The following is a 16,140-nucleotide window of genomic DNA, read 5'->3' as shown; positions in this document are numbered from 1 at the left end:
TTTTTAGAAATCCAGCCACGAAGGAACATCTGTGGTCTCAAGTACAAGGAAAACATCTCTTACTAAAGAAAGATCCACAGTCCCAGAAACCAAACAACGAGGCCTGGATTCTATCCTTAAAAAACCTACAAGACAGACCATGATGACTCTGGAGACACTGAAGAAGATTGAGAACGACAGGTGAGAAGAGAGAATAGATTTGGGGAGGTAATGACACCAGCCAGGAAGTGTGAAGGGGACTACCAGCTTCTGGGGGTTAGTATCGTGTTCAGTGACCACTGATAATAGGCTTAGCTGAAGGTCCCCTAAGATAGAGTGGTGCAGTTTAAAACATGGCCAGCCTGGTCTACAGAGTGACTTCCAGGAGAACCAGGGCTATGCAGAGACACCCTGTCTCAAAAGACGAAAAACTAGCCGGGCAGTGGTGGCGCACACCTTTAATCCCAGCACTCGGGAGGCAGAGACAGGTGGATCTCTGTGAGTTCGAGGCCAGCCTGGTCTACAGAGTGAGTTCAGCCTGGTCTACAGAGTGAGTTCCAGAAGAGGCTCCAGAGCTGCAGAGAGAACCCCTGTCTGGAAAAACCAAAAATCAAAAACCAAAAAAAAAAAAAAGAAAAGAAAGAAAAATCAAAACAACAAACAAAAACCGCACACACGCAGAGAAACCCCATGGTGCTGTATTATCTTGGACAAGTTAATGAGACTTTGTTTCTTCCTTTCCTCCTACCCCCCACCTCCTCCCCTCTCCCCCCTTTTCTCTTCTTTTTTTCTTTTGTTCTCCCTCCCTTCCTTCCTTCCTTCCTTCCTTCCTTCCTTGCTTGCTTCCTGGTCTGTCTTTCTCAGAGTCTCTAGTCCCAAGTGGTCTGAACTCACAGTGTAGACCAGGCTGGCCTCAAACTTCTGGGGCTCTTGCTGTCTCCTGAGTGCAGGGCTTACAGGTCTGCACCACCACATCTTATTTTAGTTTGTAACTTTAAATACTGGAAACTTCTTTCTTTCTTTCTTTCCTTCTTTCCTTCTTTCTGTCTTTCTTTCTTTCTTTCTGTCTGTCTGTCTGTCTGTCTTTCTTTCTTTCTTTCTTTCTTTCCTTCTTTCCTTCCTTCCTTCCTTCCTTCCTTCCTTCCTTCCTTCCTTCCTTTCCTCCTCCTCCTCCTCCTCCTCCTCCTCCTCCTCCTCCTCCTCCTCCTCTTCTTTTCTGAGACAGGGTTTCTCTGTGTAGCCCTGGCTGTCCTGGAACTCGCTTTGCAGACCAGGCTGGCCTCGAACTCACTGAGATTCGCCTGCCTCTGCCTCCTGAGTGCTGGAATTAAAGGCGTGTGCCACCACTGTCTGGCAGAAACTTTTTTCTTAAAGAGCTGTTAAACCTTTTTGTATGAACTATTGTTAATAAGTGTAAAATGATAAATATAATTTTCCAATTCTGTATTGAAACAAATAGTAAGTTTAATTTTGTTTAGATTTAATTGATGTGTGTGTGTGTGTGTAGGAGTTTTGCCTGCATACTTGTATGTGGACCATGTGTGTGCCTCGTGCCTGGTTGTGAGCTGCCGTGTGGATGCTGGGAACCAAACCTGGATGTTCTACCAAAGCAGCCAGTGCTCTTGACTGCCCCCTGAGCCGGCTCTCCAGCCCTGGCTTTCTTCTTTCCTCCTCCTCCTCCTCCTCCTCCTCTTCCTTTTTTTTTTTTTTCTGGTTGTTCTTGTTTTGTTTTGTTTTGACAGAGTCTCACTATGGAACTCTGGTTGTCCTGGAACTCACTATATAGACTAGGCTGGCCTTGAACTCACAGAGATCTGTCTGCCTTTGCCTTCCTAATGCTGGGATTAAAGGCATGTGCCACTATGTCCAGCTAGCTTCTAGTTTTCTTTTTTAAAAAAATGGAGGAAAGAAAAGAAAACTAATAATTAAAATTTTTCAAAATTATGACATACTTCTTAAAGGCAGAAGTATATAATGAAATGTTAACTCTGTATGGAACTGCCAAATGGTTGCTTGTTTCTCTCTCTCTCTCTCCCTCTCTTTAAAACAAAGTCTCACATAGCCCAGGCTGACCTCAAACTTACACCATAGCAGAAGCTGACCTTGAACTATATATCATCTGGCTTACACCTTCCAAGTGCTAGGATTACAGGCGTGCACCTGTAACTCAGCATGCTTGCTTTTAAGACTGATTTATTAGCATATATTAATTTACATACAGGGTTTCATTATGACGTTGTCATTCATGTATGTAAATGTATTTGCTTCCTATTCGTCCCCCATGACCATCTCTTGACTCCCTCCCAGGCCTCCTCTTCCCAGCCGGCTCCCAATTCTACTCTTACGTTTGTTTTTTATTCTTTCTTCAGAGACCTGTGTCTCATTAGGGGTGATCACCTGAGCGAGGACAGGGCTCTTTTCCAGGACTGTGGACCCCTCTCCAGTGGCTGTGCTACGAGGAACATGTCTCCCTCTCCGCAAACCAGCATTAACCGCCCAGCTCCTCACAGGGGAGGGGAGGGTGGGGGGACCCCTGTGTGAGTCCCCTCCACTCTGTGACCTTATGTTGGGGTGCCCAGCCTTAGTCACAGCTGCTGAGAGTTCAGAGTGCAAAGGTCGTGTCAGGGCTGGAGTACCGCACTCCATAACACTGAACCCCTCTCTGCTCTCCCATTCCGTCCACCCTCCTCTTCTGAGATGTCTCTTGAGCCTGGGGAGGCAGTGGCGGAGACACCCCGCTTAGGGGTGAGCCCTCAGCAGCCACCGTTCTCTGCACCGTGGCCAGTTAGGAGTCTACATTCCCAGGTGCCCTCTGTAACAAGAGGCTACAGTAGGGGCTGGAGAGAGGGTTCCGAGGTTAAGAGCACTGGCTGCTCTTCCAGAGGTTCTGAGTTCAATTCCCAGCACCCACATGGTGGCTCACAACCATCTATAGTGAGATCTGGTGCCCTCTTCTGGCCTGTAGACGTGTGTGCAGGCAGAGTACTGTATACATAATAAATAAATAAATCTTTAAAAGAAGGAAAAAGAGACTACAGCAGCACTGATCTGTGGGCAGCAGAAATAGCTGGAAGGCAGCGTGACGGGCACATGTCAACTTTCTATTTTTTCTTTTCTTTTTGGATGTGTGATGTGCACATATATGAGCATAGTTTTTGCATGTGTGGGTACATGTGCACATATGTGTGTGTATGCACACAGAGGCCTGAGATTGATGTCGAGAGTCATCTTCCCTCACTTTTCTACCTTATTCATTGAGGCAGTCTCTCGGTGAAACCTAGAACTCTGGTTAGCTAGCCAGCTTGCTCCAGGAGGGCCCTCCTCCTTCCTTGCTAGAGCTGGAATTACAAGCAGGTCGCCACACCCACCCTGCATTTCCGTGGGTTCGGGGAATCTGAACTTTGGTCTTGTCACTCATATAGCGAGCACTTTATCTGTTTTGCTGTCTCCCAAGCCCCTGTTTCTTTTTTTGGGACAAGGTCTCTGTAGCCTAGGCTGACCCCAAAGCTGCTATGTAGTCCAGGCTGGCCTTGAACTGTGGCGGTCCTTCAGACTTCCGACAGCTGGGGTTACAGGTGTGAGCCAACATGACCAGCCCCTTCCGGCTTTTAACTGGTGTGGCTTCTGCAGCTCTGTGAGAGTGGGGCAGTGTGTCTTCTGATATTACTCCGTTTGTCCCCTTTGCAGGCAATATTTGAGTGACGTGATTGCCAACACCATGAGGGAGATGCAGGATTCGGGTTCTTTCAAGAGTCTCCTGGAAGCCTTGGACACAGAAAGAGATAAAAAGATGCACTTCCACGAAGCCATCACAAGGTCAGGGTGGTGATGGCTTTATCTGCTTCGGTTCTCTTTTTAGAAGTCCTCTCGCTATGCTTTTCAGGCAGTTCTTAGACCCTAGGAGTTCCTCCTGCCTCAAAGTAGCTGGGACTACAGGCATGTGCCAGGCATCCTGGTCTGCTTTGCAGTGTCTCTTTTCTCACATGTGTGTGTACATGGTGTGCATGTGTGTGTATGCATGCTTGCTCGTGTGGGGACACATGTCTGTATATGGGTGCGTGCGTGCGTGTGTGTGTGTGTGTGTGTGTGTGTGTGTGTGTGTGTGTGTAGGCCTGAGGTTGATGCTGGGAATCTTTCTTGAGGGTCCCCCCCCCCCCCCCCCGCCCATTCTTTGAGGCAGAATCTCTCGACTGAACCCAAAGCTTACCTGTACAGCTAGTCTGGCTGCTCCGGGGTTACCCTGTCTCTGCATTCGGAGTGCTGGGATTCCTCCACAGTGGGTTGTAGCCGGATGCTACTGCACCTGGCTTTATGTGGGTCCTGGGTCTCCAAACTCAGGACCACACTTCATAGCCAGCACTTTACCTACTGGGCCATCTCTCCAGGCCCTGCTCTGCAGTGTTTTAAGGTGGTATAAAACTCTTCGCAGAAGACCTTGATTTCTCAAGCATCAAACATGTACTTTCTAGTTATTGCTGGAAGGCAGACCATTGGGTTCTGAGCTCCTGCATATTCCTAACCCAGGTGGAGCAATAATCCAGATTTGGGAGCCTCGGTTACTTGATTCACACTGTATTAAGGGTACTGTAACTGGGTATATGGTACAGGCTTGTAATCTCAGACACTCCGGGAGTTGAAGCAGAGGGATTGCAAGTTAGAGGCCAGCATGGTAAGTTAGTGAGACTTAAAACATAAGTGGGAGAGTGATGGCCTGGCACACAGATGGAGCCCCTGGGTCCAACCCGTGCACTGTACTAACAGCAAAGCATCGCTCCTCTGCCAAGGCGGACAGATGGAAACTCTCTGTCAGTGCCCTAGTTGTGATGTAGCTATGGGGGGCACTTTCGACACACACAGGTTCCGAGTTCGACCCACAGCACTGCAAAACGATAACACAGCAGCAAGCAAACAGCCGGTACATACCATGACATTTTCCTTCCCAGAAATGTTCAGCATGTTCCAAAGATACTCTGCACAGAACCAGGGCGGCTTGGTGGTAGAGCACCTACTTAGCATATTTGACAGGAAACAAAACAAGGCCAGGCAGTGGTGGTACACACCTTTAGTCCCAGGCAGAGGCAGGCAGGCAGATCTCCGAATTCGGGGCCAGCCTGGTCTACAAAGTAACTTCCAGGGTAGCCAGGGCTACACAGTGAAACCCTGTCTCAAAAAACAAAACAAAAACAAACAAACAAAGAAAGAAGAAGAAGAATATTCATTGGTTCCCAGCACCTACCTGGTGGCTCACAGCTGCCTCTAACTCCAGTTCCAGGGGATCTGACTCCATTCTGACCTCCATCTGCTCTTGCAGGCACATGGTGCACATACATACACTCAGACATACATGCTACACATAAAATTAAATGAATAATGAAGTGAACTTACATGCGTTAGGTTCCTGTTGCACGTGAAAGGACCGCTCCCTGCATGTAGCAGCTGCCTGATGACAGCAGCTCCTGTCATGGGCCTCGCTTGCCTGGGCCGTCCCATCTGTGGCAGAGAACTGCACATGCTGTAGCTACTGTTAGCTAAATTTATGAGAGGCCATTGTGTTGAACTGAACTCCTATCCGAGGTTCCAGAAGGCCCGACCAGAATGGCTGCATGCCAGGTAGTTAAACCAAACTTTAAAACAGGCCAGTTTTCTAAATGCCAGGAAATTCACCAACAGCCAATCAGAGATTCCAGTGAGCAGAGCTGTCATAATTGAAAAGGCAGTTCTGTCTACGGGGACCCTTTAAAGAAAGTCATTTTGAAATGATCGGTCTGCGTATTAGCCCGTGTTTCTGCTGGTTTGGCCCATTTCTGCCCAAAACGACTTGCTTTGCTACACATTACATTTGAAACTTTAGTTCCATGGTCCTGGTAGTGGAGGGAGGTGAGTCCCAGGACCAGAAAATGAAAAGAGATTCCACCCTCAGGAATAAGCAGAATAGGCAGGTGGGGAAACAGGCTGTTGATTGACAGGAGTATTTAGCTGGAGTTCATTTGACTCATGAGAGGTGAATTCAAGTCAATCCCCTGAAGCTTACAAGAATATTTTTAAGTTTAGACCCACTAGCATTCCCATTGTCTGTAATCTGTACTGAATCCACACTGTAGAAAAGGCAGTAGACTCAGGCCCGTGTATCGTAGTAAAGCTTGGGAAATGACTCTGGATTAAAGTATGAACAACACTCTGTAAGAGAGCTTGGTGAAGACAGACACCTCTCTGGAGCAGGAGGTCAAAAGCTCGCTTGATGTTGACTTTAAGCATGAATACCGGCTGTGAAAGAGGGGCTTTTGCCCTCTAACCAAAGGATGGATGTATATAGATTAGATAGACGATTTTAGTACGAGAAGCACTTTTAAGTCTATACTTAGAAGACAACCAAAGGAAATTTAAAATCTTGAGCTTGTGACCATGATAATAATGCTTTACCAGAGCTAGATTAATAGATCATCATTGATTACTATGAAAACTCTGAATTTTTGAAGTCCTAATGCAACAGTAGCCTAGCAAGGGAAAGAAATCTGAAACTTTTTCATTCTTTTTATGTACCTTAAATCACTTATCACCACTTAAGCCTCTACATCCTCCAACCGTACATGCAATGTATAACTTGCATTTTCACACCTTAAAACACCTTCCGAGACCCTAAAACATTTTCCTAGAACCTCACAACTAAAGCTTTCATATCCTCAGACCTTACCTAAACTTTATACCTTTTTTCTGTCTACCACGAGACACAGGTGGTTGATTACTGGAAGCAGTGATTGTAAAGCGAGTTCCTTTAAATAAATTAAATATTTCAATGTAAAAAGTTACATTGAAATCTGCTTTGTGAGTTTATCTCTTTTCTGAATCTGGTAGCAAAGTAAACTGTATTTAGACCTAGTAGTAGCTCTAGGAAAGTAAGGCCTGAGGCCTGACTTTTACATATGAAGAGAACTGAGGAGGCAGCAGAAGCCTTGGCTGCTGCTGTTAAACTGCCAAAGTTATTACTAGCCTAGTCATCAACATCATCAGAGACCTGAGAAGGATGAATTTTACCTGAGTAAGCAGGAAGTACAGACCAAGCAGCTTCCAAATCTATTAGAAATGACAATCCCTCTAGGTTCCTCCATGGTCATTGGGGACAGAGGTCCCAGGGCAGCATCAGTCTTTGGCTGCTAGGCCCAGAAGATCTGTCAGACTCTCCTGTGGAGGAAGATCTTGGGGGCACTGCATACTTTGTCTAGGCAAAGTGGGGCAGTGGACTCCCCAGTGTCCTGCTTGTGCACATTTTGGACAGCATCTGTTGTTTGTTTTTGCTCTTTTGGGGGGCCTGCCACCCACTCCCAAATAAATCACACATGGAGGCTTATTATTACTTATAAATGTCCAGCCTTAGCTTGGCTTGTTTCTTGTCAAGCTTTTCTTAACTTTAAATTATCCCTATCTATCTTTTGCCTCTGGACTTTTCCTGTTCTCTTACTTCTGCAAATCTTACTCTTACTATGGGGCTTGCTGTGTAGCTGGGTGGCTGGCCCTGATGTCCTCCTCCTTTGGCTATTTCTTTCTTCTCCAGATTGCTCCTTCTATATATCCTCTCTGCCTGCCAGTCCCGTCTAGCCTTTCTCCTGCCTTGCTATTGGCAGTTCAGCTCTTTATTAGACCATCAGGTGTTTTAGACAGGCACAGCAACACAGCTTCACAGAGTTAAACAAATGCAACATAAACAAAAGTAACACACCTTAAAATAATATTCTACAACAAGCATCCTGTCAGCAGACCCTTAGAGGTGAGAGGCTTTTGGGAGTGTAGAGGAGAGCAAGTTTAGCTAGAAGAGGTTGATTTGGGGATCATTTGTTTATGCCAGTTGTAGTTGTTAATGCTTTGTGAGGATTTGGAAATCAAGTTCACCAATTTTTGGCCGTTGATCTGTACTAAGGCCAAGATGTTATAAAATCTGAGTCTGTGGAGGAAGAGAGAGTCTCAAAGCAGAACACTGTGTGGGTGTGTTCCTACAAGTTCCAAGAGGAAGGTGGGAGCTGAGGCTGCAGGACTGCGGGCTGGAGCCAGAGATAGCCAGGGGAGGGCAGGAGAGAGGGAGTCACAGACTGAAAGAGCCAGAGCCACGTGGAGGACCCATGGGGCTAGAGGGAGGCATCAGCTGAAGAATTGAACTCTAGAATTTGGAATCCGATTCACAAACAAACGATCCGAACATACCTTAGGTTAGATTTGCGGACACTGCAGGGGAGAACAGATGTGTGCTGCGCACACAGCAGCTGGCCTGTTCACCTGTTCTTTTGCACACACACCCCAAGTCTGACTCTCACTCTGTCATGGTGTGGGCAGGGACCAGACAGAAACAAACAGGGCTTGGAGCGCAGAGAAAGAAATAGAGTGGAGATGGTCCCCCAATTGCTTGGTCAGTGGCATATTGAGGCAGAATTCGACTGGAAAGGAGAGGCCAGAGGGTCTCCAAAAGACACCCCAAGGGAGCAAGGAGGTGGATGACCCAGTTCCCATAGATGAGGTAGAGAGAGAGGGCCAGAGCCAAAGCCCAAGACGTCCCAAGGACCCAGGGAGGACTGAAAAAAGGCACAGGTCCAACAGTGGATCGCCACCTTCACGGTTTGGGGGCCAGGGCTAGAAGCCCAAGGAGACATGGGTGAGTGCAAAACCTGCTCAGAAGGAAGCCTCACCCAAGGGAATAGTCAGGGGCGGGTTCATCTGCCAGAGACTCAGGGAAGCACTTATGCTGACTGAGAGGGATCACTCACCAGTTGCCGGTGATGGATGGAAGGCAGAGATTGGTGGACCGGAAAGTGGATGTGTTGTGGGTGGAGCAGGTGGGGAGGGTCCCGGTGTGGCTCTGACTGCAGGTGGGCAGGTGCACCAACACCAGGAGAGCCCTCTGTGTCTTTGGCACCAATGTTAGGACAATGGCAGGGGAAGGGACTCCAAGGTTATCCTAATCCTTTTCCGTTTTTCACAAAAATTTATTTTGTGTGTGTACACATGTAGCCAGAAGTTTCTCCGGTCCTGCCCGGCCCCATGGTGGGGACAAATCTCTCCCATCCACATCCCACAGTCGCTTGGTCCCAAGTAAACACATAGAGACTTATAATTTTTACAAACTGTATGACCTATGGCAGGCTTCTTGCTAGCTAGCTCCTTCATCTTAAATTAACCCATTTCTATTTATCTATGTATCACCACATGTTCCGTGGCTTTGCCTGTGTCCCATTCTTCACACAGATTTTTATTAGGGGACACATTGTATCACTACAATTTACAACCTCTTTGAGCAAATCATTCTGGGGCCATTCTGGCAAGGCCCACCAGTATTTCCAAAAGACATGAGTTGGAAAGTATCTGGTGTTTTATTACACCATAACCTCTGATTGTTAAAAGTCTGGCTGCATTTTCCTGGATAGCACCTTTAATTAAAAAAAAAAATCCTTTAATGAAAGACAAATGACTCTTGGCCAAAGCTCACTTTAAAAGCATCTGGAACACTATGAATATATAAAATGTACCTACCATTTGCCACTACCCTGGCCATCCACCTAACCCCAAAGCCAGCAGATGTGCGTAATGGAACTAGTGAAGACAGTACATTTCCTGACTTTGATTCCTTCTAGACAGGTAAGTAGACAAAGTCACACGCACAATATAAGATTGCTTATAATACTTGCCACTTACCATAAAACTAACTTATAGACGTAAAAAACACTAAGTCAAGCCAGAAACTTTGAAGTTCTAAGTCCATAGGCACCTGCCTAAAGTTAGTGCCATTTCACTGGCTCTGAGAAGTTTTTGTTTCCACTAACATACCAGGCGGCTTAAAAATAAGACAAGCTACTGTTTATAGCTTCTGAAGACTTTTAAAGGCTACACCGTGGGGTTGAAGTTCTTCAGTATAAAGAAGGAAACAACAATGACCAAAACCAGGAACAGAGCGTTGTTACAGAAGATGGGAAATGTTGTGGCTTCATAATCGGCAACTTGGTTCTTCTTGCACAAGATTCTTCCCTCTCTCTCCTTCCGAGACCTCTTTCTATCATCAGCTTCAGAAAGTTTTTGAGTCACTTCCTTGGAAACAGTGCTCTCCCTCTTCTGTGCTACTTGGTGCTTGAGGACAGATTTTGCATTCTTGTATGCAAAGGCTACCAAGTAAGTGCTCGACCTAACGTCATCACACCTTGGAGAGCAGCAGGCTGGATGAGATCCACATGCCGTATGCACCAGTACGACCCGATGGGGATGGCAGACATGATGAACACGTGTTCCCAAAAAACAGCGCCGAGGACTTGGCCGACAGGTTGCAGCTGAAATCCTGAAGGAGCAGGTCCTTCTCAGACTGCTGCTGGGAGCTGCCTTTGGGAGCCATGGCGGAGCTGAAAACAGGAGCCTGGGAGCAGGAAAACCAGGAGGGCGCAGAAAGCCTGCATAGTCATAAGAATAAAGTTAAAAAATAAAATAATGTAGAAAAACATAATAAGCCACGTAAAGATGGAAATTACACAGAAAGTCTGGATTATGTTGTCTGTGGGATTTTTAACTAGAGAGAGAGACATTTGATTGTAAAGGCTGCTGAGTTAAACCAATATATGTATTTTAAAGGTATCTTGATTTTTAAAATTTATGTCTAAGGATATGTTGCTTTAGAAAAAGAGATTTTCCTTCTCTTTCCACAGAAGATGAGAAGCTGTGGATTCCTTCCAGGTTAATATGGTTCCATCAAGGAAGACCCCCTGAGAGGTCTCCAGATGATCCACCATCCAGAACAGCTTCAAGGCAACTGGAAAGATGTGTTGACCTCAGAATGGAAACCAGGATATGTCCTACATTGGGGAAGAGGTTTTGCTTTTGTTTCTGCAGGAGAAGAAAAGCTATGGATACCAACAAATTTAATAAAGATTCACTTTGAATAGGAGAAACCCCTTGATGAGGAGAAGTGATAGCTCATCCACCCATGTGACAACTCTATAAGTTGTAAGAAAAACTCAACAAACAAGGGTTGGGGCAGAGTTCTGTTTTTGTCTTTACAGGATAATAGGAACACCCATCTTCAAGAAGTCATAAGGCCTTGAGCACCCAGATGTCTACAGCAGAAGGGACGAACCTGTTGGTACCAGTGTACTTTACAGGGTAATATCTCACTGCCTAACAGCAATATCTCTTTAACTCTAGAGTAGTTGTGATCCCAATTCAATTATAAATCAAGCTGGCTTTGGAGTTGGAATGTAGCTCTCTCCTCTAAACCCAAACATGTTGCTAAAAGAAATAAGAGAAGAGTCTGTCTCATATTGGAAGAGCCAACTGGTGTGAGACAGAAGAAAACCAATAATCTAGGGACCATTGTTGTCAAGATTCTATTTCTCTCCATGCTTATTCTTGACTTCTGGAATCCTTCCTCATATGTCATGTCATCCTAAGACTCAAAACTCCATTTTGATATTAATAATGTTCAAGTTTTCCATAGTGAAAATAAGTCTTTCCAATAGCAATCTCTGAAGTCTCTAGAAGGAAGATGGGGCCCCACAATGATGACTCTACTCGGTCCAGAAAGATGCCATTGTGCCTAAGAACATTACTCAATGATCAGCTTTGGACTGAAAAGTTCAGAACAGTTCTAAGATGAGATGATCCATCATACTACACTTCTAGACAGAATCTCAGACACTCTTACTCATTACTCTGAGACTGGCTGCAGACTCTACCACTAGCCCTATTGAGACCTAACTATCTAAGCTGTCTTACAGGACCCCACAGAGATACCATCGACCCCTAAACAGCAGGAAGCAATTCTAAAAAAAACGACGCCCCTCTCCCAAAGGTTTCATTTTTCTCAGGTTTATAGATGGATAGTTATAGGGTTGAGGGTGGAACAATAAAATTTAGACTCAGTAGAGAAAAGAAAAAGGGGAATGGATAGGTATAGGATATTAAGGTAGATTATTGTATCTACTAGTAAACTGTTTTTAGCAAACTATCAGCCTTGGATAATTTGCACTGATATGAATTCTTGTGTATTTGATACAAATGTAAATTATTCTTATATTCCTATTTAATGTAATTTGTATATTGATACAAATAAAAAAACTATATATGTTGTATTGTACATATATTTCAACTCCTGTTTGAAATATTTTGTATATTGATACATATTAAGGATATTATTGTCATATTGCATATTGCACTATATATACATTTCTACCTCTGTTTAAGATATTTTGTGTATTGTCACAGTTTTGAGGTCATTGTCTTTCTACAGTACATCTGCTTACAGACTGTTTATCTTGTTAATGTGAAGCCTTAGTCTTTAGGTTATTTAGGTAGAGAAGACTTATAGAATTATAGTCACCCATGGTTTTCATTTCTGTAGTTATGTTAGTTAGATTGTCCAGATTTACAGAAACATATGTCAGATGGATAGGTAATCTTCAAACACTTCATAGACCTAGAGAATATGGCATTTAAATGTTTTGAGAACTTAGAAATTCTGTTGATGTGAGACACGATTGCTCCTGGCAGCACCGATCTGATCCCAAAAGAATGCTGGGCTTCTAGACATTTCCATTTTTTAAGTTTGTCTTCTTCTTGGCACAAAATGGCCTGCTGGACAAAGAACTGCCCTTGCCTTGACTGCTGACAGTATGAACACTGTCCTTTCCGGACAAGCAGGACACAAGGAAAAGCAACTACTGAACTCTGCTAAGACAGGGTAAGGTGGTTTTCAAAATTCCTGCTTCTGAAGATGGTCTGTCAGGTATTCTAGGCCTGTAGTCAAATTGGATGCTCCGACGATACTGAGAAACTTTAGGTGACTGTCCAGGCTGCCAGCTGTCTCTGTCTATTCTCACAAGAATTTCGGAAATTGCTTGCTTGCATTTCCCGTTTTCTCAGGTATTATTATGTTCCTTCTCAGGTCTTTGATGGAGTTGAAGACTAGATAATTACAGTTACAATCTTCTTGTAGCTTAGCTAGCACATATTAGTACTAGAGTTAGAATCTTCAGGATAGGACAGCTATTGGAGTAATCTCGGTAATTTGCCATTTACCTATGTTCTGGACATTTCTGGACATTTAACATGTCTTCCTTGTTTGATGTTATTCTTGTTGGTTGTTTTTTTGTTTTTTTTTATGTTATTACCCTTTGTTTTTCCTGGACAATACTTGATAATCATTCTTATTGTATATAGTTTGCAGTAAGTTTAGAACTTTCTTAGTTAGGCAGAAAGAGGAAATGTAATGGTATTTGCTCCGCCCATGACCTTGGGCTATAGGGCCCGAAAGAGGTGGTGCTTCCTGCCCTTGTACATGACCTCTTAAAAGGTGGATTCACTCCCAGTCAGATCAGAGGATGACTTCAGCTGTCTACTCTGTATTTGTGAGTGTATTTCTTCAATTTACCTTAATAAATTTTCCTAGTACTTCTTAAACAGACTCCCGTGGACTTACCGCTTTACACACACAAGTGCATATGTGTGCAGTCACGCCATCGTGTAACGTGGCGGTCAGAGGACAGCTCGTGGCCATTAATCTTTCCTTCACTGTGGGTCTGTGGGATCTGATGCAGGTCCTCAGGCAGGGAGCCAGGCACCTCCACCACTGAGCCGTCTGCTTGTCCTCATCATTTAACTTTTGAGACAAGATTTCTCTGTGTAACCCTGGCTGTCCTGGAACTCACTCTGTAGACCAGGCTGGCCTCTGCCTCCTGAGTGCTGGGATTAAAGGTGTGTACCACCACTTCCTGGCCAGTCTACTATCATTAGACTTTTAATTACTTTTACTGTTGTTAATTTTTTTTTTTTTTTTTTTGTTTTTTGTTTTTCGAGACAAGGTTTCTCTGTGTAGCTTTGCGCCTTTTCCTGGAACTCACTTGGCAGCCCAGGCTGGCCTTCATCTCACAGAGATCCGCCTGGCTCTGCCTCCCGAGTGCTGGGATTAAAGGCATGTGCCACCACCGCCCGGCATCTGTTGTTAATTTTTAAAGCAGTGTTTCATGTGGCCCAGGATGGCCTTGAACTTGCTCAGTAGCCTAGGCTGGACTTAAATTCCCTGTCCTCCTGCCTCTCCCTACCAAGTGCCCAAATTACAGCTGGCCAGTAACAATCCTGGCCTGAGAACCCGATTTCTTATTGTTGCATTGTGTTTATTTATCAGCTGAGTGCTTTTGTGAGCATGTGCACTGAGGTGTGCTGTTGAGCACACGTGGAAGTCAGAACAACTTGTGGGACTTAGTTCTTGCCTTCCACCATGGAGGTTCTGGATTCAAATTAGGTGGTCAGTCTTGGCAGCAAGCACCTTTAGCCACTGAGCCATAGAATGGGCCCAAGAACCTATGTGTTTTTTAAAGATTTATTTGCATTATTGTTATATTATGTGTTGTGTGTGTGTGTGTGTGTGTGTGTGTGTGTGTGTGTGTGTATGTGTGTGTTGTGTACAGGTGCCTGCAGAGTCCTGAAGAGGGTCATGGATCCCCTGTAGCTAGTGTTGTATTTTAAAAAGGGCAGGAAGGAGTCTCACCATACAACAGGGCCCACATGGGAGGTTTATCGAGGGGAGGGGAGAGATGGAGCAGAAAAGGGAGCAGAGACTGGTCCCTGGGGACAAGAGTGAAGGAAGAGAAAGAGAAAGAGACCGGAGGTAGGCAAGGCCTGCCTTTTACAAGGAAAGGAAACATAGCGAATGCACACAGGGGGTGCTCTTCGTGGCTGCAGCTGAGGTGTATCCTGCCAGGACCCTGAGGGCAGGCCAGCACAGATGCCTGAATGCCAATAGCTAGAGTTATAGGTGGCTGTGATCTGCCCAGCATGGATGCTGGGAATCAAACTCAGGTCCTCTTCTCTTGACTCAGGCCATGTCTCCAGCCCAAGAACCCACTATGTGTTTGCTTCGTTTTGTTTTCCAAGGCAGGGTTTCCCTGTGTAGCCCTGCCTGTCCTGGAACTCATTTGTAGACCAGGCTGGCCTGGAACTCAGCCATCCACCTGCCTCTGCCTCCCGAGACCTGGGATTAAAGGTGTGCGTCACCATCACCTGACAAGAACGTGATTTTTTAATGTCCAGCTGATCCTAACATTTGAGAAGCCCTGTTCTTAACATTCTTTCCTCTTTTAGGGAGGAAAAAGGAAGAAGAGAGATAAAATCTCTTCAGAAACAGTTAATTGATGTCAAAAAGGAATGTCAAATGCAAGTCCAGGTAAGACTTCCCCGTGAGGATGACACCAAAGCTACCGACCTAAACCCACGCCATGGAAGTCACCTTCCACAGAGGAGTTAACTAGGAAAGCCTTTGCTTTGCTGGGGCGCCTATTTAGTTTATTTGATTAATCAATCAATCAATCAATCAATTAATTTTTGATTAATTTTTGGGGACAAGGTTTCTCTGTGTAGCCCTGGCTGTCCTGGAAGTTGCTCTGTAGACCAGACTGGCCTCGAACTCGCAGAGATCCACCTGCCTCTGCCTCCCGAGTGCCGGGACTAAGGGTGGCAGCCACCACCGCCCGGCTCTGCTGTGGTGCCTTTGCAGGGGAGAGGAAGTTGCCGGGTGCACGCCTTTAATCCCAGCACTCAAGAGGCAGAGGCAGGCAAGCCTATCTGAGTTGTAGGCCAGCCAGGGCTCCGTGGTGAGATCCTGGAGGGAGAGACCAGAGATGGGGAAGAGAGAGAAGACAAAGAGAGAGGTGCGGGTGTGTCTGGACTCGAACTTCGGGGCACCGGCCCCTTGGAGCTCCTAGTCTGCGGTTGTCCTTGTGCGGCCCAAGCAGTCATTGGGGGTTTCAGTTTCAGAGGATGAGTCTGTCCATCATGGCAGCGAACGTAACCGCGGGCTCTGGAGCAGTAACTGAGAGCTTATAAGAGGGAGGGAGAGAGAGAGAGAGAGAGAGAGAGCTAACTGGGAATGAATGGCCTGGGCTTTTGAAACCTCAAAGCCACCCGAAGTGACACACTTTCTCCAACAAGGCCACACCTCCTAATCCTTCCCAAACAGTTCTACCAACAGGGAATCAGGTATTCAAATATATGAGCCCATGGGGCCATTCTCACTCAAACCACCATCCCACCTGAACCATCTCCTATGCCCCCATTTATCTATCTATCTATCTATCTATCTATCTATCTATCTATCTATCTATCTATCTATCTATCTATCCATCTATCTATGCAACGGGGACTCAC

The 16,140-nt window shown here is 45.5% G+C and overlaps 1 protein-coding gene and 1 pseudogene across 9 annotated transcripts in view; one reads left to right on the top strand and one right to left on the bottom strand.

The window, feature by feature from the left end:
- Iqcg (IQ motif containing G) overlaps positions 1-16,140 on the top strand; it is a 44,069-nt gene that overhangs the window by 10,475 nt on the left and 17,454 nt on the right. For all 9 annotated transcript variants that reach the window (XM_052740363.1, XM_052740371.1, XM_052740364.1 and 6 more), the window contains 3 exons: positions 8-180; positions 3,667-3,795; positions 15,079-15,160. In XM_052740363.1, the coding sequence (XP_052596323.1) occupies positions 8-180; positions 3,667-3,795; positions 15,079-15,160 (384 nt within the window). The remainder of the gene's footprint in view (positions 1-7; positions 181-3,666; positions 3,796-15,078; positions 15,161-16,140) is intronic.
- On the bottom strand, positions 4,171-11,978 carry LOC128111882 (translocon-associated protein subunit gamma-like; annotated as a pseudogene).

The sequence above is a fragment of the Peromyscus californicus genome, unplaced genomic scaffold (assembly GCF_007827085.1).
Source record: "Peromyscus californicus insignis strain IS unplaced genomic scaffold, ASM782708v3 Scaffold_16__1_contigs__length_79575227, whole genome shotgun sequence".
Taxonomy (NCBI): domain Eukaryota; kingdom Metazoa; phylum Chordata; class Mammalia; order Rodentia; family Cricetidae; genus Peromyscus; species Peromyscus californicus.
Note: the sequence above shows the minus strand (reverse complement) of the source record. Positions and strands in the feature narration are given on the sequence as shown.